The sequence below is a fragment of the Narcine bancroftii genome, chromosome 7 (assembly GCF_036971445.1).
Source record: "Narcine bancroftii isolate sNarBan1 chromosome 7, sNarBan1.hap1, whole genome shotgun sequence".
Taxonomy (NCBI): Eukaryota; Metazoa; Chordata; class Chondrichthyes; order Torpediniformes; family Narcinidae; genus Narcine; species Narcine bancroftii.
Genome location: NC_091475.1, coordinates 56693545 through 56718614, shown reverse-complemented (window position 1 = coordinate 56718614; position 25070 = coordinate 56693545). Strand labels below are relative to the sequence as shown.

The following is a 25070-nucleotide window of genomic DNA, read 5'->3' as shown; positions in this document are numbered from 1 at the left end:
CCTCAGCTTTTCAGCACTAAATTCTCTTCCCCTTTTTCCTCACTCCCTCATCCATCTTCTTTACGAAAGATAATTAAGCTCATTGCTCCAACTACTTTGTATGCTGGTCAGTTCCACATTCTAACCATCGCCTGTAGGTCCTACCATCTTTTTTTGAAAATTTTTATTTTTCATTTGCATCAACGACAAACAACATGCATATCCATAATCATACAGAGTAATAAAATGGAGCAAAAAGAATGCATAGTTTTATATTTTGTCCCCCTCCCTCTCCAAAAAAGTAGGAAAAAAAGAAAAAACTCTACCTGAATTTGTCATGTATCACTCATTGATTAATTAAATTTCAAATTTACACAAATATAATCTTAAACCTCTAAATTAACAAGGGTGAGTTGCAGCGGGAGTAGCAGATGCTGGGGATGAACTCTTGCAATGAAATCCGTATATGATTTCCAAATCTTTTAAAATTTTTCTGATTGATTCTGTAAATTATATGTTATTTTCTCTTAACAGTTTACAATTTTGTAATTCCATTTGCCATCTATTCAACCCCACATTATTATCTAATTTCCATGTTACCGCCATACATTTCTTTACTGCTGCTACTGCTGCACTTAAAAACTCCCTCTGATAAATATCTAACTTCAAATTATGAATATCACCTAACAAAAATATTTTTTGGGTCTTTTGGAATTGTATCTTCATGATCTGTCCCAGTAGAATACTCGTATCTTCCCAAATGTTTTCTGCTTTTTTCACATTGCCATACTGCATGTTCCTACCTCTTTATTACATCTCAGATGATACTTCCATCTTGTATTCATCAGCAATTCTCTACTTGTGCCCGCTAAATTTTGATTTTTCCACATGAGACCTCCCAAGAGTTTCCTTTAAGAATGTCTTGGTTAAAGATACTTTGCTGGGTTCCAAAATTGTTCTTAAAGATCAGAATCAGAATTTATTGTCATGAACGAGTCATGACATTCAGTATTTTGCATCAACATCACAGTGCAAACATTCATATTCTAACCATCTTGCAACTTTACTGTAAAAAAAATAATAGTGCACGAAAAGTAAGGCAGTGTTTTTGGTTCATTGATTATTCAGGAATCTGATGGCAGCAGGGAAGAAGCTGTCCTTGTGCCGTTGAGTGCTCATCTTTAGGCTCCTGTACCTTATCCCCAACCACATTTGCTGTTCATCTCCACGTCGTCCAATGACATTATCTCCCATTTGTATGCATTTGTGCACTTCTGCTCTTTAACTTATTTGTGTGCAAACTTTCCAGTATTAACATAACATAACAACAATTACAGCACGGAAACAGGCCATTAGGCCCTTCTAGTCTGCACCGAACCAAACACTCCTCTCTAGTCCCACCTACCTGCACAATGACCATAACCCTCCACCTTCTTCTCATCCATATACCTGTCCAGCTTTTTCTTAAATAATAAAATTGACTCTGCCGCCACTATTTCTCCCGGAAGCTCGTTCCACACCGCTACCACTCTCTGAGTAAAGAAGTTCCCCCTCATGTTACCTCTAAACCTCTGCCCCTTAACTCTTAACTTATGTCCTCTTGTTTCAATCTCTCCTACTCTTAACGGAAATAGTCTATCCACATCCTCTCTGTCTATCCCTTTCATAATCTTAAATACCTCCATCAAATCCCCTCTCAACCTTCTACGCTCCAAAGAATAAAGACCTAATCTGCCCAATCTCTCCCTGTACTCTAGATGCTTAAACCCAGGTAACATTCTGGTAAATCTTCTCTGCACTCTCTCCACTCTGTTTATATCCTTCCTATAATTAGGCGACCAGAACTGCACACAGAACTCTAAATTAGGCCGCACCAACGCCTTATACAATCCCAACATCACTTCCCAACTCCTATATTCCATGCAATGATTGATAAAGGCCAGCATACTAAAAGCCTTCTTCACCACCCTATTCACATGAGTTTCTACCTTCAGGGAACGATGTACCGTTACTCCTAAATCCTTCTGCTCTTCTGTATTCATCAATGCTCTCCCATTTACTATGCATGTCCTGTTCTGATTCTTCTTACCAAAATGAAGCACCTCACACTTATCAGCATTAAATTCCATCTGCCATTTTTCAGCCCACTTTTCTAAGCAGCCCAAATCCCTCTGCAATCCTTGAAAACCTTCTTCATTATCCACTATTTCACCTATCTTAGTATCATCTGCCTACAGATCCCTGAGGCACACCACTGGTCACCGGCCTCCAACCTGACAGACAATTTTCCACTACCACTCTCTGTCCTCTCCTTTTCAGCCAATGTTCAATCCATTTGACTATCTCAAAATTTATACCTAAAGACTGCACCTTCCTAACTAACCTTCCATGTGGTACCTTATCGAAGGCCTTACTGAAGTCCATATAGACAACATCCACCGCGCTACCCTCATCCACATTCCTAGTCACCTCTTCAAAAAATTCAATCAGATTGGTCAAACAGGACCTTCCGCCCACAAATCCGTGTTGAGTGCTCCTGATCAGACCTTGTCTATCCAGATATTTATAAGTACTATCTCTAAGAACTTTCTCCATTAATTTACCTACCACAGACGTCAAACTTACAGGCCGATAATTGCCAGGCTTCCTCCTTGAACCCTTTTTAAATAACGGAACCACATGCGCAATATGCCAATCCTCTGGCACTATCCCCATCTCTAATGACATTTGGAAAATTACCGTCAGAGCCTCTGCTATTTCCTCCTTTACTTCTCTCAATGTCCTGGGGAAGATCCCGTCTGGTCCCGGAGACTTAATCCACCTTTATATTCCTCAAAAGCCCTAACACTACATCTTTCGTAATCACTATATTCTCCATATTTACCCAATTTGCTTTTTTTATCTCACATATCCCAATATCCTTCTCCTCGGTGAATATTGCTTTTAATGATGTGAAACAAGGAAGTCTGCAGATGAGGTGATTGTAATTAAAACACAAAATTGTGAGAGAAACTCAGCAGGTCCCACTGTGTGCATCATCGTAGAGCTTGAGAGCAGCAAGGAGTGCAGGAGAAGTGAGAAAGATCCTCACGGAACCATCTTCGAAGAGATGACAACATCTTCGGGAGAGGCATGCTGTAAGTGCGTGGTCGTAGAGCTTGAGAACCTGCTGAGTTTCTCCAGCAATTTTGTGTATCAACTACAATCACAGTGTCTGCAGACTTTTGTGTTTCACTCCATTGAGCAGCAGCTCTGCAAACTCTCTTCAAGGAATGCACACCCTGAAGAAGTTCCCCTTCTCTCTTTGAAGGGAGTTCTGTGAGAGTCTCTCACTGCTCCCCATCTGCACACCCTGCTGCTCTTAAGCACTACAACCATGTACTTGCTGGGACCTGCTGAGTTTCTCTCGTATTTTTGTGTATTAATTGCTTTTTATGATGTTACATTCTTCCTTTGTTTTGAATGTTTTTGATTTTACAGACTCGTGCATTTCAAACACCACAAGGGAGCATTCATTCCCTTTCAGAGTATAATGCACTATTTTGTTTTTATTTTTCCCTCACCCCCCCACCCCAAAACAATAAATAAACATGCACATGCTAATTACAAAAAAGAAAATAAAACACAACAAAATAACAATGGTTACAAACAGGTCATGAAAATAACCCAAACATAACATAAACCAAGAAGATACCCAAGCAACCTCTAACTGGGATGAAGCCACAAACAAATCAATCCTGGTGTAGGGGTTGTGATGTTTCAAGTAGAAGTAGTAATCTCTCTCTCTTGGATGGCATCGCCGCCAGGCATCCACCTAATTTAGCTCCTGGGTTGTTTTTGCTGGTTTGGCCCTCGTTACTTTCTACACTGGCTTGTCCAAGCAAGAATTAAAATCTTCTCCAATCAAGTTGTTTTCCTGCCCTTCTGCCAAATTTTAAAAAAGGTTTGTACTAATTTTTCATCTTCAAAACTGGGGGCATACATATTTATTTGTGTCCAAGATTCTGAGTATAATTGACAGTATATTACAAAATTTCCCACTGGGTCTATGACTGTGGCTTCCACCTTCACTGGAACATTTTTTCCTAGTAAGATAGCTAATCCCCTAGCCATGGAATTAAAGGAGGATGCTCTCACATATCCCATCCAACCTTTTTTTTGTTTTTGATATTCCTGACTTGTGAGATCGGTCATTTTTTAAAAAAAAGCCACATCCACGTGCATTTTTTAAATTGTGCCAAGACTCTCTTCCTCTTAACCACCCATTTAAAACATTGACATTGAAACTTAGAAATGTAATTGTTTCATCCATCATCCCAGACCTTCTCTCTTAAGTTCTTTCCCCCTTCCTTTCAACAAGACATTTATCATTCACCCAGTCAATATTACATGACTCTTTGACCCAACCAACCATATTCAAAATAAATTCTTGAAAAACTAAAACAAGAGATAAAAAGAAAAGGAACAATGAATAATGGTCAGGTGTTCACTTTGGCTCCCCCTCTTCTCTCCATTTCTGCATCCAAGGGAATAAACATCCTGCCCAAGGCCAAAGGAATTTTGCAATCTTCTGCTGCAACAAGGCCCATGAACACATAGCTCCATTCAAAATCAATATATAATTGCAGCAAAATTAAGTCTCTGTCAGTGCTCAATTGGAGAGATGGGTAATTTTAAAAAAAAAATCATCTCTGAAATGGGAATGTGATGCATGCTGAAAGTACTGAGCCAAGTGAGATTGCTCCCTTGCCTGCATTCAGGTTGAGGTCTGTCAGTGCTGTGGCTGGTTGAATGCAGCTGACAGGTACTGAGCTACATATCCATGAGCTCTTGGCACCCAGGCTTCCCCTTCGACAGAGCTTGCTTTTCACTTAGTGATTCATTGTGTCGTCACTGTTTTATCGAAGGGCCGTGGAAGGTTTGCAGAGAAGAATGCAGCTTGTGGGCGGCTGATCTGTGATGTTGAAATTTCGGCAAAAGAATTGATTCGATGTAAGAGCTACAGTCTAACTGAACTGGTCCATCAGATTCTCAAAGCAACAAGGGACGTCATTCCAGCCGAAAGTATTCGGAATTTTTACAGGTAAGGAATGCTGAAATGTTTGCTAAGTTTTTTGTTCTGTTTATAAGTCAAAGTTTTGACCTATTGTTCAACGAATCCCAAGGTAATTGAGTGGGGAACCGAAGGGGGAGGGTACTCAGCTCTGACCTTTGATCAGAGTTGAACTCATCTGGCATGCTGTGGAAAACATCCTTTATCCAGTTGTGATCCTGGTGAGAAAGAGACTTCATATAAACTTGTCTGCAGGCACTTGATGGTCCTTCTGCCTCTAATGAGACAGGTGGCCTGCACTTGTAGCTCTGAAGGTGGAAAAATATTTTATCATTCGATGTGGAGCTCCTGATGATGACATCGAGTGAGTATAGGAACAAGGATACCTTACTGCAACTGTACAGGGCCTTGGTGAGACCCCACCTGGAGGATTGTGTGCAGTTTTGGTCACCTGATCTAAGGAAGGATGTTCTTGCAATGGAGGGAGAGCAGAGGCGATTCACCAGGCTGATACCTGGAATGGCAGGAATAACTTATGAGGAAAGATTGCGCAAATTGGGATTGTACTCCCTGGAGTTTAGAAGATTGAGAGGGGATCTCATAGAGACCTATAAAATTCTGGCAGGACTGGACAGAATGGATGCAGATGGGATGTTTCCAAGGATGGGAAAATCCAGAACCCGGGGCCATGGTTTGAGGATAATAGACAAAACATTAAGGACCGAGATGAGGAGGAATTTCTTGACCCAGAGGGTGGTGAATCTGTGGAATTTTGTGGCAGTGGAGGCAGGTTCATTAAATCTATTTAAGAGGGAATTAGATATATTTCTTCAGTATAAGAGTATTAAAGGTTACGGAGAGAAGGCGGGGACGGGGTACTGAACTTTAAGATCAGCCATGATCTTGTTGAATGGCGGAGCAGGCTCGAAGGGTCGAATGACCTACTCCTGCTCCTATCTTCTATGTTTCTATGTGAAATGAATCTTATTTATTATTCCCGTCCACAATTCGTTTTATCCATTTCGGCGAAGTTCATTTGAGTTGGATAACTGATCAAATCGTGATAAGCCAGAGGGTTTCAGTGACCCGAAACATTTTTTTCCTGAAAATTTTATTTATTGAATCATGACGCATATGTTAAAACATACAATTAATGAGTAAAACTTATCCCCCACCCATCCCAACCCACCACCCTCGAACCTACCTCAAAGGAAAAAAAGAAAGAGGACATCAGATAACATCAAAATTCATCAGTTAATTACCATGGTTTGGAGCAACACACTACTGTGCGGCAAGGAGATTTAATAATTCAACCCCATATAATTCAAATACAGGGTCTAAGTTTTACGATAAAAAAGATAATTATCTCGTAAATTATATATTATCTTTTCCAATGGAATACAAGACCTTAACTCCATATGCCGTCTTTGAATACTCAAATCAGTCTCATTTTTATAAGTAATTGCCAAATATTTTTCTAGCCACTGCTAATGCCAATCTCAAAAAAGCTTTTTGAAATCTATTTAATTTTAATTCTAAATTAATCCTCTTAATAATACCCAACAAAAATACTAAAGGATCTAAATAACTTCTAAAAATTCCTCATTTATTCCAAAAAGATTTCAATGTTTCGCATGACCAAGTAGAATGTAAAAAATAACCTACGTACTTATGATACCTAAAACATAAATCCAAAGAAATAAAATTATATTTCCTTAAATTTTCCAGAGTTAAATATAATTGATGAATAAAATTATAATGAACCAATCGATACCTTACATTTACAATTTTAGTCATACTATCCTCACATAGATTCATCCAATCATCCTGAGAAGTACATATACCTAAAACTTTCTCCTATTTTAATCTAGATTTATGTATATCCGACTTAAGCATTTTATTTCTGTAGTAAAGTATACATCTCAGATATAAATCCCTTACCACCCTCAATAGGTTCATTTGGGGTGTCTGATAATGGCAGGAAAGAAACTATCGTTGAATCCGGTGGTGTGTGATGTTTAACTTGTGAATGAATGTGAATAGTTCACCTGGACATGTGATTTTCAGTGCAGCATGCATTGGACAACACAGTGTTGATGTGCAAAGTTACCGAGAATGTGGCCATGGTAGGACGAGTCCTTTAAAACGTTGGCACTTTTCCAAGGCGACCAGAGAAAATAGATGGAGTTGTTGGAAACTAGTAATGTTTGTGAGTTGCCCTGAGACATGGTCACAGTCCTCTGCAGTTTCCCGAGGTGTTGGCTGGAGTAGTTTCCCATTCCACACAGCGATGCACCCTGATGGGATGCTTTCACTGGTGCCTCTGCAGAGGTTGGCAAAGGAAGCAGGCGGCATGCCAAATTTCCTCAAGCTTTTGAGAAAGTCCAGGCGTTGGTGGACCTGGCCTTTGCATCAGCGTGGATGGTAGAAGTCAGGCCACTGTAGATGTTGAACCTGAGGAGCTTGAACCTCTGTCAGGTCTCCAACTCATCGCCCTTGTTGCTCACCAATGACCGAGTTCACTTCACTTCCAAAAGCCAAACACTGGCTCCTTGCTCTTGCTGCTGATGAAGGAGAGGTGGTTGACCTGGCACCAAGCCACCAAAACTCCCTTTTATACTCCGACCTGTTATCATTGGTGATGCATCCCATGACAGTGGTGTCATCTATGGAGATGTTGGAGCTGTGTTTAGCCACATGGTTAGAAGTGGAAGTGATGTTCAACAGGGAGCTGGGAGTATGCTGCTTCGCTGATCAGAAGGTGATCACGGAGGTGGTGCTCTCACCAAGTTATTGATCGGATTGTAGAGAGGGGTACTGAGGCCAAAGTTTGGGATGACTTTTCTGGTACTATTGTGTTGATGTCAGAGTTATCTTCAATGAAGAGTTGTCAAATACAGGGTGTCCTTGTTCAGGTGTTCCAAGGCTGAGTGTCGAGTCAAGGCGATGACATCTGTCGTGGCTTGTTGTGGCGGATGTGCAAATTGAAGTGGGTCAAGGGTGGCAGCCAGGCTGGAGTTAACGTCAGCCGCGACCAGCCTTTCGAAGCACTTCATGATGGTGGATGTCAGAGCCACCAACTGTATTCTCTCCCCATATTCTCAACAACTCCCTCCAGATTCAAGCACACAGGTATCAATTTGCAGAAGGTGACACACCCACAGGCCTCTACATCTTTATAATATGAACTGAATCTGGATTTCTCTGGTGGGTGGGGTGGGGTGGGGGGAACCCATGCAGTCACAGGGAGAGCAGGCAAATTGCAGACAGACAGGGAATCAAAGTGGATCACTGGAGCTGTGTAAGGCAGGAACTTGTGCTGAAACTGTTGCAGGAAACAAATTTGTATCTATTTACGGCTGTATATTGTGATGGTTTTAATTTTTTTTTATTCCCCCTGTTCCACTAGCAACTCTCGACAACTCCTGCACCTAGTTGAGAATACCTGGATGGATGCAAAATACATCCTGCAAGTTATGTGTGAACTCAATGTGCTTCCTTTAGCTCTGCAAATAACCAGCATTGCTGGAAATGTCATGGTAATGTAATTTTCATGAATTATGACATTCAATTCATTCCAAAACTCCTGTTGATGTTGTCAATCTATCTAGAGTTTTAGTTCTAAAAGTCAGTATTTAATTGTTTCAAGTTGAAATATCAAAGCCATTATCAAAATAATTCGGTATCAACAGTGCCCATAGTAAAGATTTCTTGTTGTTGCAAATTTCTTTCAAATGTATCTAAGCTTCAGTTTCTCATCATTAGAGACTGTAAGATGATCAATATATTTCACTTCTAACCTGTGCACCATAAATCGAGTACGTGTATATTTAACTTTGCCGATGAAATTTTGCAGCAGTTTTCCTGTACAGCTGAAAGAATTTGCTCTTGCACACATAACGTGCAGCCAGAGTGATTGAAAGTTTGGTGCAAAACGGCCCTACTCTTCATGTGGTGTTTGAGTTTCGAGTGAATCAAAACTCAGACCCTCTCTCGTTTCACACTAACACACTGTTATCAAAATGCTCCTTGATCTGAAATCCATTGATTTTATTGCCTGATCACATTGATCTTTAATTCAACAAGCCAGCATTAAAAAATCCCTGTTAATCAACTTTTAAAAATCATGTTTTGTTAGTTTTGTGAAACCCAGCAAAAGCTATTTATGCTTGCTTGTTTTTAATGTGCGCATTTCCAATCTATTTGGATCTTGATTGTAAAAGTGGATTTTTATGTCTGCATTTGCCATGACAAAATGCATAGTCAATATTTATTGACTCATTGCAACTGCAGGATTTCTGCTTTTGATGTATTCTGTCTGTTTCTTCTATCTTCTGCAAATTTGAGCACCTTGCTTTCCAAAATAATCATTTAATTTTATCCCACTGATATTTCCCTGGTTTTATTAATTCAACTGTGTGTTGCGCCAGTCAAGTTTATTGTCATTTGATTGTATGAGTACAACCTGACGAAACAGCATTCTCGAGTCCTCAGTGCAAAACACGCAGACTCACAATCAGACATAACACACCTATAGACAAACAGTACATATTCAGGACAAGTATTTTATCATTGCAAATAAATAAATATATTGTTTTGTACATATAAGTGTTTTGGCTGGTTTGTGTGAGCAGTTCCTTTGGTAAGGGTCTTGTCCGTTTTCCCAAGTGGACGTGGATGCCTCTGCTCACCTTGGTTGCCAATTTTGACCTCCGACAATCCACCCACCTCCTAAAGAGATGGAAAACCGAAAGCAGCTTACTGGAGATTAAAAGGAGTTGGTGGGGTGGGGGCGTGGGGTGGAGGGGGGTGTGCGGTGGTGCAGGGTGATGACGGGACACATGGACAGAGTCATGGCATGGAGACAGAGCTGAGATGGGGAGAGCAAGAGACATCAAGAGGGTAAAGTCCTATTCACTGTTAAAGACAGATCAGAGAAAGTAAAACTGGCCAGGACACAGTGAGGATGATTCTGGAGGAAGCCAGTTACCCAAAAGGTAGATGCAGTGTGATTGACAATGCAGACTGCAAAATTTAAGTTGCGCAATAAGGAATCCTGGTTAGTGCAGCAGTTAGTGCGAACCTATTACAGCGCCAGTGACGTGAGTTCAAATCCCCAGTTGTCTGTAAAGACTTTGTGCATTCTCTCTGTAGCTACATGGATTTCTTCCCACATTTCAAAGACGTATAGGGCCCAAGTTTGATTGGTTACATGGATGAATTTGGGCAGGGCCAGTTCATAGGCTGGAAGGGCTTGTGACCCTTTTGTATCCCTAAATTAAATTTAAAAAAAGATAAATTGAAGTGATATGAATATGAAGAAAGGGACACGCTTTCAGAGGTCAGAATGAGGAACGGGGAAAATTCTTGAGCTGGCAGAAATTCCTGTGAGAGGCATAAAATATTTATTGATTTATCATACATTTATCCAGTATTATAAATAGGCAAAGGTGATGTTGTCTGTAATTTGTGAGGATGTTACCAAATCTTGATGAGAAATGAGATACGAGAAGGATTTTTAATATCACCAATAAATAATGAAAATCATTGATGACAACGCTGTAACTCTATGAATGCTAACGATGATCCGTTAAAGAATATTTAAAGTAATATTCTGTCTGGACATTCGCCAAACTTTTTCTCCTCTCTCTCCCCCTCTCTCCTCTCTCTCTCTCTCTCTCTCTCTCTCTCTCTTTCTCTCTCTCTCTCTCTCTCTCTCTCTCTCCCTCTCCCCCCACCCCCCTTCCCTCTCCATTCAGAGATCTCCCCTATCACTTGTCTGCTTTTTTTCCTCTTCTGCCCTTCCACCAATTACTTTTTTCCTGTCAGCCTGTGCTCCTTTCCCTGCCCCATCTCCCCTCACTCCTGACATTTTTTTCTTCCAGCACCTGCCTGCCTTTTGCTCACGGCTTGATAAAAGGATCAGGCGCGAAATATTGGCTTTGCTTCCTGTGGATGCTGTGTGGCCTGCTGTGTTTCTCCAGCACTTTCTTGTGTTGCATTGATGACAAATGGAGGAGATGTGCAGGACTTCTCTCGCTGATAAAAGATGCTCATTTATTTCTTTTAGTCACGAACACTGATGGGGGGCCGCTCAGAGAGAAATGAATATTTGCTGCTACATGCATTCCATGAAAAGAACTACATTGTACCTGACAAGCCGACTTTCAAGAAGCATGTGCAGGATCATGTGAGTACTCCAGCAGTTGCATCCAATATTCTCACTGTATGGTGTCATCTTGGTGTGGCTGTTGGGGTGTGCCAGAAAGGATTTGGTGCCTTGAAATGCCATTCCATAATTTTAGTGAATGCTTCCATTTTTTTTTTCCAAAGGCTGGTGAGGTCAGTATTTATTGCCCAATTGGTCTTTCGAAGACTGATGCTTTGAATTGCTGAGTTTCAGGAACAGTGATGTATTGCCAAGTTAGGATAGGATGTGACTTGGAGGGGTATTGTGTACAACCTAGCGATCTGCAGCACGGTTCAGGCCCTTTGGCCCTCAATGTTGTGCCACCCTAATAACTTTATCTAAGAGCTGCCTCAAAATTCTATAGCCCTCTATTTTCTCAGTTCTTTGTACCTATCTAACAGTTCCTTAAAAGGTCCTTTATACCTGCCGCCGCCAACATTCCATGCACCCACCATTCTCCGAATTAAAAAAAAATCTTGCATTCCCCTGTGCTTACACACAAGCACTTTTATATATGGCCTCTCACGTTGGCTATTTCAGCCCAGGGAAAAAGCCACTTGCCATCCACGCAATCAATTCCTCTGATCATCTTCAACACCTCCATCAGGTCTCTCCTCATCCTCCATCGCATCAAGGAGAATGGATCCAAGTTCACTCAGACTATCCTCATTAGGCATGCTCTCCAATCCAGGCAACATTCTTGCACCCCATCTACAGCATTCACACTCTTCCTGTCCTGAGGTGATGCAGTATTCCAAGTGGGGTCCAAGGCCTTCTGCAGCTGTAACGTTACCTTACAGCTCTTGAACTCAATCCCATGATTAATGGTCAACACACCATTTGTCCTCTTAACAAAACTATCGACTGGTGCAGCAGCTTTGAATGTCTCATGGACACAGACCCCCAAGGTCTCTCAGTTGATCCACACTGCTCAGAGTCCTCCCATTAACATCGTATTCTGCCTTCAAATTTAACCTACCAAAATGAAACACTTTGCACTTTTCCAGATTAAACTCCATGTGCCACTTCTCAGACCAGCTCTGTATCCTATCAATGGCCCTCTGTAACCTCTGGCAATTGCCCAGACAATCCACCATGCCCGCTAATTTTGTGACGTCCACCAACTTGGTCCCATTGTTTCCATGCTGCTGCTTCCTGGCCTGTGTGTTGAGGCTGCAAATCCTGTTGTGGAATCCTTGGTGTATTGTTGATGGCATTGTGTAAATGGTGCGCACACCATCTCTGGTGGTAGGTAACCGAGCTTCATGAGTGATCTTTCAGCCACACTGGTGTGTCGAGCACATTCTATTGTAAATATATTATGGATGGGAAAATGACTCACCTGTCACCTAGTAATCGGTTTGAAGACAGCACGTTGTTTATGTGATTGGCTCATGAAATTCCTGATTATTGTTGTTGCTGGCAAGGGATTCTATGTTTAATACCTTTGAATGTCAGTGGTAGTCTGAGACTTGCTCTGCTTTGAATTTGCACATCAATTATATTGTTCCTGCACGGGGGCATTTCTAGCTTTATTATTTGAGGAATTGTGCGCAGCAAACCTCCTCGATTCCAAGTTCCAAGAAGATGAATGGACCTGGAACAGCGAACTGAGGAACTACTGGAAAAGAAAGAAAAGGCAGAGAAATTAAACGTATTTTGTCTCTGAAAAGAAAAAAAGAGAAAATCGGCAAATCGTGGAAAACCGCAAGATGAGTGTGAAGAAATTTAACACTGGAGAAATTAATGGGACTGAAAAGTGATAAATCTTCCAGAGTCTTAATTTTCAGTTTCAGAAGGAGATGACAATGAATGTACCTTCTAAAATATTAAAGTACAGGACTGGTTCACCAACAAGACAGTTGGAGTAACTAACTCTACTGTTTTAAAAATTGAGATTTTTAAAAACTTTAGACAATAGGCCATTTCAGCCCAGGAGCCCATGCCGTCCAGTTTCCAGTTACATCTAATTGACATAACCCCCCTTGCGATTTGAACGGTGGGAGGTAGCCGAAGCCCCCCCCCCCCCCCCAGAAGAAACCCTATGCAGACACGGGAAGAACGTACAAACTCTTTGCAGATAGTGCACGATTCGACCCCTGGTTTCTGGCGCTGTTACATCATTGCGCTAACAACTACACTAACGGCGCTGCCCCACATGGTGAGAAAGGACACCAGTTAGACAGACTTTAGTAACGGGGGAAAAAAAATGGAATCTACAAATGGGGAAGTGGTAGCAGTTGCAATAAAAGGGTTGGGCAAAGTTGGGTCATTTATGGAAGGGAAATAGTGTTTGAAAAATTTGTTTAATATTTTTGAGATATTAACAGCCAACAGAGATGAGGGTAAATCAGTTGGTGCAATGAATTTGGATTTCAGAATGCCATGAAAGGGATTAAAAGCGTATGTTTTTTGAGGTAATGTACAGCTATGAATTGAGGATTGGTTAATGGGCATAAAACAAACAAAAGAATTAATGGGCTGTTTTCAGGCTTGAGAAGGAATGACCATTCAGCTGACAGGGTAGATCCAGGGTTGATGTTTGCCTTGGCTTTGACATCGAGAACCATCTTTCAAAGTGAGGCAATGGCATTTGGAACAGGGATGAGAAGGGATTTGTTCGCACGTTGGGTAATAACTTCAGAATTCTCTATCAAAATGGGGTTGTGAAGCCATAGTGATTGGCAGGTATATGGATTGGAAAGGAAAAGAAGGATCGAGGCCAAATGTGAGCACACGGGATCAGCATTCACGGACATGTCGATTTGCACAGATCTGTCAGGCCAAGGGGACTGTTTCTATGCTGTATGACTGTAATTGGATATATGCAAGACAGATCGTTATCTTTTTGGACATTGGATGAATGGTGGAAAATAGCCTTGGAGATGAGAGGTAAACTATGATCTTAATAAATTGTGGTGCAGGCATAAAAAGGCCAGTAGCTGAGCTATTACTCTGTTCCTACAGTATAATGGGATTGGCATGATTGGACTAATTCTTGGGTTTAATGATAATGGTGGGGGTGAAGGATATAGAAGCCATGAAGAGCTAGGTTGTGGTGGAGCGAGGGGCCACAATATCTTGTGTATGAACAGGATTGTGTTGCTGGATCTGGCTCCTATTTGATGCAGCTGTCAGACAGAAAAGAATCTTGTGTGAAAGCAAGCTTCTGTGCAAGCATTCTGAAGTCCTTACTCCAATCAGTTAGACAAGGAAGCCTGCAAACGACAAAGGTCAGTGCAATCCACAAATGCTGAAGAAACTCAGCAGGTCATGCAGCATCCACAGGAAGTGAAGGACAATTAATATTTCGGGCAAGGCCTTTGTCAGAAATGTGGATAATCAGACAGGTGTCTGAATAAAGAGGAGATGGGGGAAGGGGGAGGAGCATAGGTAACAGGTAATGAGTGGGTACAGGCGAGAGGGTAGAAGAGAATGTGACTAAGAAATTATGGGAGAGGACAAAGAGAAGGGGGGAGCTGGAGGAAGGGAGACAAGGATGAGAGAAATAGTCCTGAGGTGACTGGAAATTGGAGGTTGATATTGATGCTGTCTGGCTGGAGAGTGCGGAGATGGAATACAAGGTGTTCCTCCATTTTGCAGGTGGCCTCAATTTGGCCATGATGCAAACATGTCACCATTGTGAGGCGATTGTTTGTTCCATTAAAATATTTGGTCACTGGGAGACGTTTGCTGTCGCAGCAGATAACGAAGAATCTTGATGAAATTATCTCTCAATCGGCGTCCAGTCCGATGCAGAGGAAACCACATCACGAACACTAGATGCAGTAAATGTCCCCTGCAGATTTACAGGAGAAGCGTGGCTTGTTGGAAGGACTATTTGGACCGAATGGTGATGAGGGAGGAGATGTCGGTGCAAGTGCAGCACTTCTTGCGGTCATGGGATGAGGGACCATGGAGGATATTTGTGGGACGGGACGAGGGGACAAGGGCGTCTTGGAGAGGCTCAGGCCTGAAACTCGGCGTGGCCTGCTGAGTTTCTCCAGCATCTGCAGATTTTCTTGGTACAGTTGAGAGATTTACTTCAGGGCTTGCGAGCAGATGCTGGTACCCACCTGGTGGCGGGTAGCAAATATGCAAGCTGTTTCTCATGGACTTGTTAAGTTAAACCAATTTAATTGCCTTTGATATTATGGTGGGTTTCAATTCATCCCCAGGTCACTCTCCTGGATTTTACCAGTTCAATATCAGAATCACAATGCAACCATTCCCACAAAGAACAGAAGTTAATGCGTCCATTCCTGACTGCTACAGTGAGGAGGTTATCGTCTCAGGTATCAAGAATGTCCTTCTGTGAGCAGATCAGTGAATGTTGTTTCACGAATCAACAATTAAAATGCAGAACGAAAGGGAGATCAGATGATTTGGAGCAAAGGCATAATTTTATTGTTTGGCATTGATTTGAGCCTGATAAAGGCAAGAAAGAAACTGTCCTTGTATCTGGTGGTGTGTGATCTCACAGTTGTGGATCTTTTTCCTGGCGAGAGGAGGTGGAAGAGTGTGTGGCCGGGGTTGGACGATTCTTTTAGTCTCTGAGGCAGTGGTTTCTGTGCTTAATGTGAATTGAAGTAGCTTATGATCAAATAATCAGAGTTGCAATTAATATTAGAGGGTGGTTGGATGCTGTATATATTTTATTTCTGTGCCTGTATAATTCTGCTATAGTGTGCTTTCAGTGACAGATCACTTGAATACTGAAATCTGGCTGAATTAATCTATTTTCAATTGACGGGCAATTTCGTGTGAAGACAATTGGATGTCAATGCTGCAGTAAAATTCTAGATACAGTGAGACAGCTGAGTGGACAGGGTAAATAACTGGAATTGTAAAATTAGAGATCTGATGAGCTTTCAAAAATTTTGAAAGTGTCGGAAAAACTGATTTAAAAAAAAAAATTAGCCCAATTTCCTGAATTTCCCCCCTCCCCTTTGCTACGTTTCTATGCAATTTTTTTTTGATTGTCTGTCGGTGCTCGGATCTGCACTTGTATTTCAAGGAGATAATGATTTTTTTCTGGCACAGTTTACCAAAACGGACTTTTTCAAACTTTCCGAAACTAAACCGGTTTGCTCACAAGTGGCAATAGTTGTTCAAGGAAGAACCTGTGTTTGTGTTTGCATAGCCCTGCCCTCAATGCCTCTTTGGACATGTGAATCTGTTTGCTGACAATGATATTTCTGAGGCACTGACAGAAATGTAGTGGATACTCACAGACAGCACCGTGGACATGGTTTGACTCTTGGACTTTCAGGTTCACGACGAAGAGGAGCACTTTGATGGTGGAGATGGAAATGCGACGAGAATGAAGAAATGTCGACGAAAGGCAGCCTATTCTGGTGGCTTGGTTTTGGAACCAAAAGTTGGTATGTGGAAATAAAACCACACTTCCCCTTCTCAACCTCACTTTTTCTTCTTGCATCTGATTTTCACCACTTCCCTCTTTTTTTTCCAGAAAGCTGGGTTAAGATGCAGCTGAAGGATTTGCAAATGAACAGATTAATGATGTATGGTAGTTTGCCTCTTGGCCTCTTAAGCCTTCTCTGTTCAATAACATTAAGGTGGATCTAGCTGTAACCCCAGCTGTAACCTCTGTAACCTTCTGCCCCCCCCTTGCTTGTCAAGAATTTATCCACTTATCATAAAACTGCAAATGCTGGCACCATGCAGCAGGTCGGGCAATTAATATTTCAGAGCAGTGACCCTTTGTCAGAACGGGGAAAGAGGAAAGTAGTTTTATTTTACATTTTGGCTATACAGCACAGAAATAATCCCTTCTGCCCACAAGCCTCTGCTGCCTGAATACTCCCATGCGGCCAATTAACTTTCCACTCCCATGCTGCTTTGCAGACACGGGAAGAATGGACAGGGTCCTGACAGACAGCACAAGATTTGAAACCAGTTCTGCACCCTCGCGTTCGCTGGCTCCAAATGCAGAACATTAACCTGCCCTTTACTTGAATTTCTCACTTGGATGAATCTCCCAATTCCAACTACAATCAGATATAGGTTTCTCATCTCTATCCTGATAATGGCATACAAGGTGCTCAGTCCCTCTGTCTGATTTGTTCCTCAACTTCATTCGTCTGACTGATCAGAAAGGAGTAGGATGCTTATCACTGATCTGAACTTTCTTTTTTCCCAGGCTTCTACGATAAGTTTATATTGCTGCTTGACTTCAATAGCTTGTACCCCTCAATCATTCAAGAATTCAATATCTGTTTCACCACTGTCGAAAGAGCTGCCTCAAATTCTCAGAGGGATCTGGAGGTAGGATCAATGTTTGAACTTTGGAAGAGATTGACCAGGAAGTAAACTGCAAAATCTTCTTGTTTATAGTGCCCATTCATAGACATCACATGTCTATCCGAGCAGGTTGATGTACATCTTTGAGGGAAGCTTCTGGTGGTGGGGCGTTCTCGATTTGCTCTCAGCTGTTGGCCCAGCTGAGGTCATGCATTTAGGAGGTGCTGCCAATGTGGCTTTATTGCTTATTAACTTTTAAATCTCCACTGCTCCTGCACCGAGACAGCACCTACATTGTTACTGCTATTATTTTTTTTACTTGGTTGCTTCAAGGTGTGATGGCCAGCGTATTGGGAAGGGTCATGGCTGTCACGTTGGTTGTTTGTGTGTGTTTGCAATTTGTTCTCACATTCGTTATTAGTCGCCTGTGAGTGTGTTTAATCGCTTACTAACTTTTTCCCACGATCGCTAATAAACTGCGCACATTATTTTACTGCCACTACCTTTTTTCCCCATGGCTGCTGTAAAGTGTATGTGTGTTGCAACTGTTCCCATTCTCCCATGTTTTTCCTTCCGTTAATAAAATCCTTTGCTACCAAAACTGGTGTCCAGAGTCCTTGCCTTTGAGACCCATCAGAACTGCTTCTTCTGCCCAGTTAACGAGTTTTCTCTTGCCCCTCACATTTCACTTTGACTGTCTGCCATAAGCAAACTTGGATCTTTGAGTTTGTCAGGGAATAGCTTTTTATAAAGAATTGGGAAGCTCAGATGAAGGACGCAAATCCCATAAAATGTGAAGTTCGCACTGAGAGTGTGGTTTGAAGTCAGAACATCAAGTGAGGCAAAATGGCTTGGTCCCAGCATTTTGGACATAAATTTCTGTTCATTTTTTTAAACTCCTGTTTGCAGAAATATAAAAACCTATCAGGAAAAATATATGGTTGAAAAGAACTTTATTAATCAAGCAAAAACACAATGAGCTTGAGCCCTTCATCAAGGTATGATCAAGACTCAAACCTGAAATGTCAGTTATGCATTTTTATTTTTTGCTATGTAAAGGACACTGTTTGACCAGCTGAGTTTCTCAAGCATTGTGTTTTTGCTTCACCCACGGTGTCTGCAGACTTTCGTGTTTTACTTTCTAAATTGAGCACTTAATCTGGCCACAAAAACACCAGTGCCACAAGAGAAGGTCAAAAGCTGGATGCTTCTGTTGGCTTTCCCCCTGATTTCCCAAGGCCTTCCCATCCACAAAGAAGACCGCAGTTTCCCAGCTGCTTGGTGCGAAGAACTTTATCAACACTTAAAAGGCTCGAGACTATTTAGGAAAAAGCGCAGCTCACTGAATGAACATTCTCCCCTAACACTTCCCTGAATACTCACTTCCTGCAACACCTTCCTTGCAACAAAAATGATCCAGTTCAAAAGTGAAGACCCATGTGAATAATGGAGCTGTTCATCTTGCACTACAATGGCCACACGAGTTTTTCAGATACAAGACTATTGTTATTTGGAAATCCTTTCTTGAGAAATTCACAGATTCAAGATCTTGGCTTATTGCTTACAAATACCCAAGTGCTGCATTTAAGTTTAACTGGAATCAGATAATTTGTGTGAAAAGATGAAGATTTTTTTTAAGGCACGTCTGCATTTTTTTTTCGAAGCTATCTCTCTTACCTGATTCCTGACCATCAATATTTCCAACACTGTTTGCTTTTACTTCATATTTCTAGCTTTTTCTATTGCTTATTAACTTTTATTTATTTATCACTACTGTTTATATTCTGTTGTACACTTCAATTCTATTGTAACTAATTTTTTAAGGTTAACCATATAACCATTTACAGCATGGAAACAGGCCATGTCAGCCCTTCAAGTCTGTACTGGTTCACTTGAACAACTCCACTAGCTCCTCCGCAAACTCCTGAGGAAGTAGAGGCTTTCTTTATTACTGAGGTTACATTTGAAACAACCTTCAAAAAATACATGTTCTGCTATATTGCATATTTAGTGTGTTTTTGCTGATATTGTTGACCCAGAATGGTATTGATTTTAATAAGTGCTTTGATAGTTGATGAAATTCCATTGGAAAATCTCTTCACTGAAAATACTTAGACCAGTTTTGTTGGCACTTGAAGCAATGGGACTATTCACTCCTCGTCAACTCTAGTGCAGCAAGTACAAGATTTGAAACATTAATAGACTGTTTCATGTTCATACTTCATTGGCCACCACCTCCTACCTCCAACTTGTGGATGTGGAACTCCAAGAGGAGCTGGAGGTTGGATAGTTCCATGATTTGACCCATGGCTCAAAACTGAGCACAACTAACCAACTGAGTATCTGGGCCAACAGTGGTCTGTCCTGAGTCACCTGTTTAAAAAGTGCAGCAAGGGGCCTGTTTCTGCACTGTAATGTTCTATGATTTTAAGTCAATTACAATAGATTTTTCATTAAATTAGGCCCATCTAGTCTGTGCCTAACTTGGCAGGAGAATTCTCAGACTCTCCATACCTGGATCTGGTTTCAGCAAGCCAGAAGGACTGCAGGCATTAAGGTTTGGCAGCATCCCATCTGACCTATACTCTTCACCTTCTTTCCCAAAGGGCGGTGAACTGGAAGAAATTCCTGAAATCCCAGACCAAGATCAGGAGATGGGTGTCCTACCGAAGGAAATCCGGAAATTGGTGGAGAGGCGACGGCAAGTGAAGAACCTGATGAAACAACCAGATTTAAATTCAGATCTCTATTTGCAGGTAATTATCCACCTCTTTCTAATGTTCTTTTTTCCCGGGGAGGGGGGGTGGTTGGTGGAAAAAATATTTAACAATTGAGATGGCAAAACTGTGGATTTAAGATGTGCTTACGCATTGTTTTCAAATGTCACAATTTTTAGGTTTGACCAGCGAAATAATGAGGTGTTGTGAGTGAAGAAACTGATTTGGTAGGTCTCAAAGGCAAGGAATCTGGGCACAGTTTTGATGGGGAAGGATTTTATTTACAGAAGGGAAATGTGGTAAATGGTAACAGATGTAAAAAAAAAACACACCCCACACATACACCCCACGCTCACACCCCCCACACGCACCCCCCCCCCCACACCACACACACACATACACACACACAACAGCCGTGGGAAAGTAATAGCGGACAATTAATAACAAACTTCATGAAAATAGCATGGGAACAAAATATACACACAATGAACCAGTACATACAATGATCAAGGAAAAATCACTACGATGGCCCACCACCCCTTGACTCAGTGCAGGCACGGCTCGATGCTACAAGGGATACTAAGTGCATATCTTACTAAGTTTCTCTAGTGTCCTTCCACATTTCTAGGCTTATAGTGAAGCAGGTTAGTCCCAATCTGGCAAGGAGTGAGAACAAAGAACACATGGCCTAGGCTGTTAGCAGGATCCATTGGCTCAGTGCCAAGAGGGTTAATCCAATTACAACAGCCAATGGCCCAAGACCAAGTGCAGGAAGGCTAAATTACCTAGTCCAGGTAATTTACACGGGTCCAACAGCAAGGTGTGCCCTAATGGGTTGGGCGGAACCAAATCTTGATTGGCAGCTGGTGTGTCCTCCAACGTGGTAGGGGGCAGCCACAACCCTTCCCAATACAGTTAATCACTGAGGACACAAAAATTGATTTTGAGTTTGTTTTGCCCAGTAATAATATCTGGTTCAAGTTAGTTTATAATCTGACTACACATAAAATCAGGCGAAACAGCATTTCTCCGCACCACAGTGCATACGCACGTGTGCATACGTGCAATATACAGCACAAAATAATCACAGATACATAAAGATATTATTGAAATATATTTTTTTATAAATATTTTGGCATGATTTGCTGTTGCAAGATTATATGTTCCTCAATCTCCCAAACTGCAGAAAGACGCTATTTTCCAGCCTGGCAGTCCTGATTTTGTTGTTCCTGCACCTGCTTCCTGATGGTAGTAGGTTAAAGATACTGTGTGTTGGATGGAAAGGGTCCTTCATAATTATTTGAGCTCTTTTTAAGCAGTGCTCCCGGTGAATGTCATCATTAGAGGAAAAGGAGACCCCAGTGATCTTCTCAGACATTTTGATGATTCTCTGTATTGACTTCCACCCTGATGCTTTGCAGCTACCACCCCACACAATGATGTAGCCTGACACGACACTCAATTGTGTGCCTGTCAAATGTCTTCAAGATGAGGGCCAGTAGCCTTGCCCTCCTTAACCTCCTTAGGAAGTGTAGGCTCAGCTGCACCTTTCTGACTCGGGAGGTGGTGGTGTGAGTCCAAAATAGGTCAACCCTTACATGCACACCAAGCATCTTTGTGCTTTCCACTCTCTGCGACAGACCATTGATGTGTTGTGGAGAGAGGTTGACCTTCATCCTCCTGAAGACCACAATCATCTCCTTTAACTGGTTGTTCTCTCGATATTTAACCTTGACTATGTTGACCCTGATTCCAGCTGCCCATGCTTGACATTGCTTTCTAAGGCACATTTTATGTTCTTCCAATATTTCTGTCAAGGAGAACCTAAGGGGCAAAGCCATCTACATCATGAGGCCTTGGTCTGCATCAGTACGTGTCACGTGTGTGTGGCAGAGAAAGCAATTCTGCTGAGAAAAAAGGTGGGGGGGGGAGAAAAATTGGCAACTGTCGAAATCTTGTCCCCTGACTGCCTTGGAACTGGCCAGGTCAATGTTTTTTTGACCTTCAAAAACATTTAAAGCTATAAAGTTATGTTCGAACAATAATAAATAATTAGTTTAACCAAAATAACATTTCCCTCACAGCCACACTCCCTTCATCGCATTGGTGAGGCCGCTCTTGGAATACTGTGTGCAGCTACGGATTCCTGGTTGTAGGATTTATATCAATAATTTGGAATGTCCGCACTGGACATTCATTCACACGTTGGCAGGACACGAGGGCTTGAGTTGTTGAGAGAGAGAGGTTGGATAGGCTGGGTCTTTATTCCCTCGAGCACAGGAAGCGAAGGAGTGACGTTTCAGAATTTTATTAAATCATAAGGTGCCTAGATGAACTAATCACTCACACTCTATTTCGAATTGATTCCATAACTGGAGCGCATGGGTTTCAGGGGAGAGGGGAGAGATTGGCGTGGTTTCAGGTGAGAGGGGAGAGATTGAAGAGGAGACAAACGGGAGTCTTCAGATGCTGGATACTGAAGCCAAGTGCCCTCTTCTGGAGGTGCTCAACGGATCAAGCAGCATCTGTGGGAGAAAAAGAATTAAAAAAAATAATGTAGACATACAGCACAGTAATAGGCCATTTCAGCCCTTGAGCCCATGCTGGCCAATTACACCCAGTTAACTTACAATGTTTTGACAGACAGCATGGGATTCAAACCCTGGTGCTGTAATGGTGTTGCGCTAACCCCTATGCCAATCCTGCCGCCCATGTCAAATGGCTGATGTTGCAGGCTGGAACCCTTTTTCAGGGCCAAACTGTGACCTGAGGAGCAATATTTTTGCTTAGTGGGGAGTCCGTATCTGCTGCAGGCTGCTGGAGGAAGGGATAGATGGGGGTACAATCAGTATGATTAACAGGCGTGCGGTCAGATGGAGGGATGGGAAGGACTGGGAAGGAGAAGGACCAAATGCAGGAAAATGGGGCCAGCCCAGAGTGCCAACTTGGGCTGAAGGGTCTTCCATGAGGTATGATGCATTCTCTTGGCATCAGCCTTGAGCAGGTTCCCCAGCATGTGTGCTGGTTAAAGTCCATGATTTCCTGTGGTGGTGGTGGTGTCATAGTGTAGTCAGCTGTCACGAGGTGATCGGCTGACAGCAACCTTTGCTCATTCATGGAAACTCGGAACTTGTTGTCGGCCAAGTGTTAGCATGCTGCCAGTTTCACAGATGTTTCCTTGCAATTTCCAGGAACATTGTTATTTTCAAATGAAAAACCCAGCCACAGTCTCTCATTGAGGCTAGGGTAGAATTTTGTCTAAATAATGGATGGAGTCGCCTGCTCCACTGAGAAGACTATGGAGTTTTGGTGAGGGAAAAACTGGGGATTTTCTTATACCTGATAGAGGTCTTAACTTGGCACTGTTCAGTGTTTACACTTTAGACCTTGTTATAATAGTTTGGAAAACGACAAACTACGATGCTTGAGAGAGAATGTAGTGACTCTGAGGAGAATGGGAGTGAAGTGACCCACATCTATAGCTTCCTCTGGGGCAAGTTCCAGATACGGACTACTCTCTGAGTGGAAACAGTTGCTCCTCAGGTCATTGTTTGGTCCTGATGAAAGGTTCCGGCCAACAACATCGACTGTTCTTTTTCTCCTGCTCATGCTGTTCGACCCATTGAGTTCTTCCGGAAGGGTGTATTTGGCTTCAGATTTCAGCATTTACAGTCTGCCTCTTCCATTAAGGGAGCATGGCGGAAGAGGAGGGGGGATTTGCCAGCTCTTTGAAAAAGAAGATTTGATAGGTCAGGAGTGTTCAAGTGTTGACTGATGCAATGAAAGATGATACAACAGTAATGGGTTGTATAAAGGAAGGGGATGAGTCAGCCTACAGGATGGAAACTGAACACTTGGCTGAATGGTTCAACAACAACCTTGCACTTAATGTCACCAAAACGAAGGAGCTGTTTGTTGAATTCAGGAAAGGAAAACCAGAGATATACAATCCAGTGATCATTGGGACAGGGTGAGCAAATTTAAGTTCTTGGGAGTCACTATCTCAGAGGATCTTTCCTGGACCCAACACACCAATGGCATCGTGAAGAAAGCACACCAGAGCCACTACTTCCTCAGGATTTTGCGGAGGTTTGCGATGACACCAGAAACCCTGGCAAATTTCTACAGAGGTTTGGTGGAACGTATGCTGACCGGCTGCATCAGGGTCTGGTATGGGAACAAAAGGTAGTGGACACAGCCCAGGACATCACAGGCAAAACCCTCACCCCACTATTGAGGACATCTGCAGGGAACACTACCGTTGGAGAGCCATAGCAATCATCAAAGACCCACACCACCCAGCACACGCTCTGTTCTTACTGACATGCACCACCAGATTCAGATACAGCTGTACCCCTCCACTATCAGACTCCTCCTCAACAACAACAAACTCAATCAGAGGCTTATTTGTGCACTTTATTGATTTTTGTTCTCTCTGAATTTCACAGCCATTTTGTTTACATTCGTTATCTTATTTACAGTTCTTTGTTTACATGTTTATGTTGTGTACAGTTTACATGACCAATTAGTGGTAATTCTGCGCCTGCAGGGAAAAAGGAATCTCAGGGGTGTATGTGATGTCATGTATGTACTCTGACAATAAATCTAAAATCTCTGCACAGTAACAATGTTCTGCAAATGGAAGGGAAAAGCTGGTTGGAAGATTAGAAGAATACCTATTCAATTTAACTCGCTGGATGACACTCATTTTTACCTTTTTTGAATTTTTTAAAAATACGTGTTGGTACACAAATGAAGCTGCAGATGATGCTAAGAATGCAAAGGTTCTTTGAAGAGATGAGATTTTTGTGCAGAATACATTATTATTCATAACAATTTGCTTTTGTCATGTCATGGATTTGGGATT

General features: G+C 42.0%; 1 protein-coding gene and 1 long non-coding RNA gene across 4 annotated transcripts in view; one reads left to right on the top strand and one right to left on the bottom strand.

The window, feature by feature from the left end:
• The window catches only part of pola1 (polymerase (DNA directed), alpha 1), a 382614-nt gene that overhangs the window by 68648 nt on the left and 288896 nt on the right, over nucleotides 1-25070 (top strand). For all 3 annotated transcript variants that reach the window (XM_069890180.1, XM_069890179.1, XM_069890181.1), the window contains exons 20-25: nucleotides 4887-5062; nucleotides 8442-8571; nucleotides 11103-11222; nucleotides 16495-16606; nucleotides 17386-17510; nucleotides 20093-20242. In XM_069890180.1, the coding sequence (XP_069746281.1) occupies nucleotides 4887-5062; nucleotides 8442-8571; nucleotides 11103-11222; nucleotides 16495-16606; nucleotides 17386-17510; nucleotides 20093-20242 (813 nt within the window). The remainder of the gene's footprint in view (nucleotides 1-4886; nucleotides 5063-8441; nucleotides 8572-11102; nucleotides 11223-16494; nucleotides 16607-17385; nucleotides 17511-20092; nucleotides 20243-25070) is intronic.
• Nucleotides 9557-16584, bottom strand: LOC138738952 (uncharacterized). Its single transcript, XR_011341899.1, has 3 exons — nucleotides 16455-16584; nucleotides 12565-12843; nucleotides 9557-9763 (listed from the first exon to the last, which is right to left on the bottom strand). It is a non-coding gene; the product is annotated as an uncharacterized lncRNA (long non-coding RNA).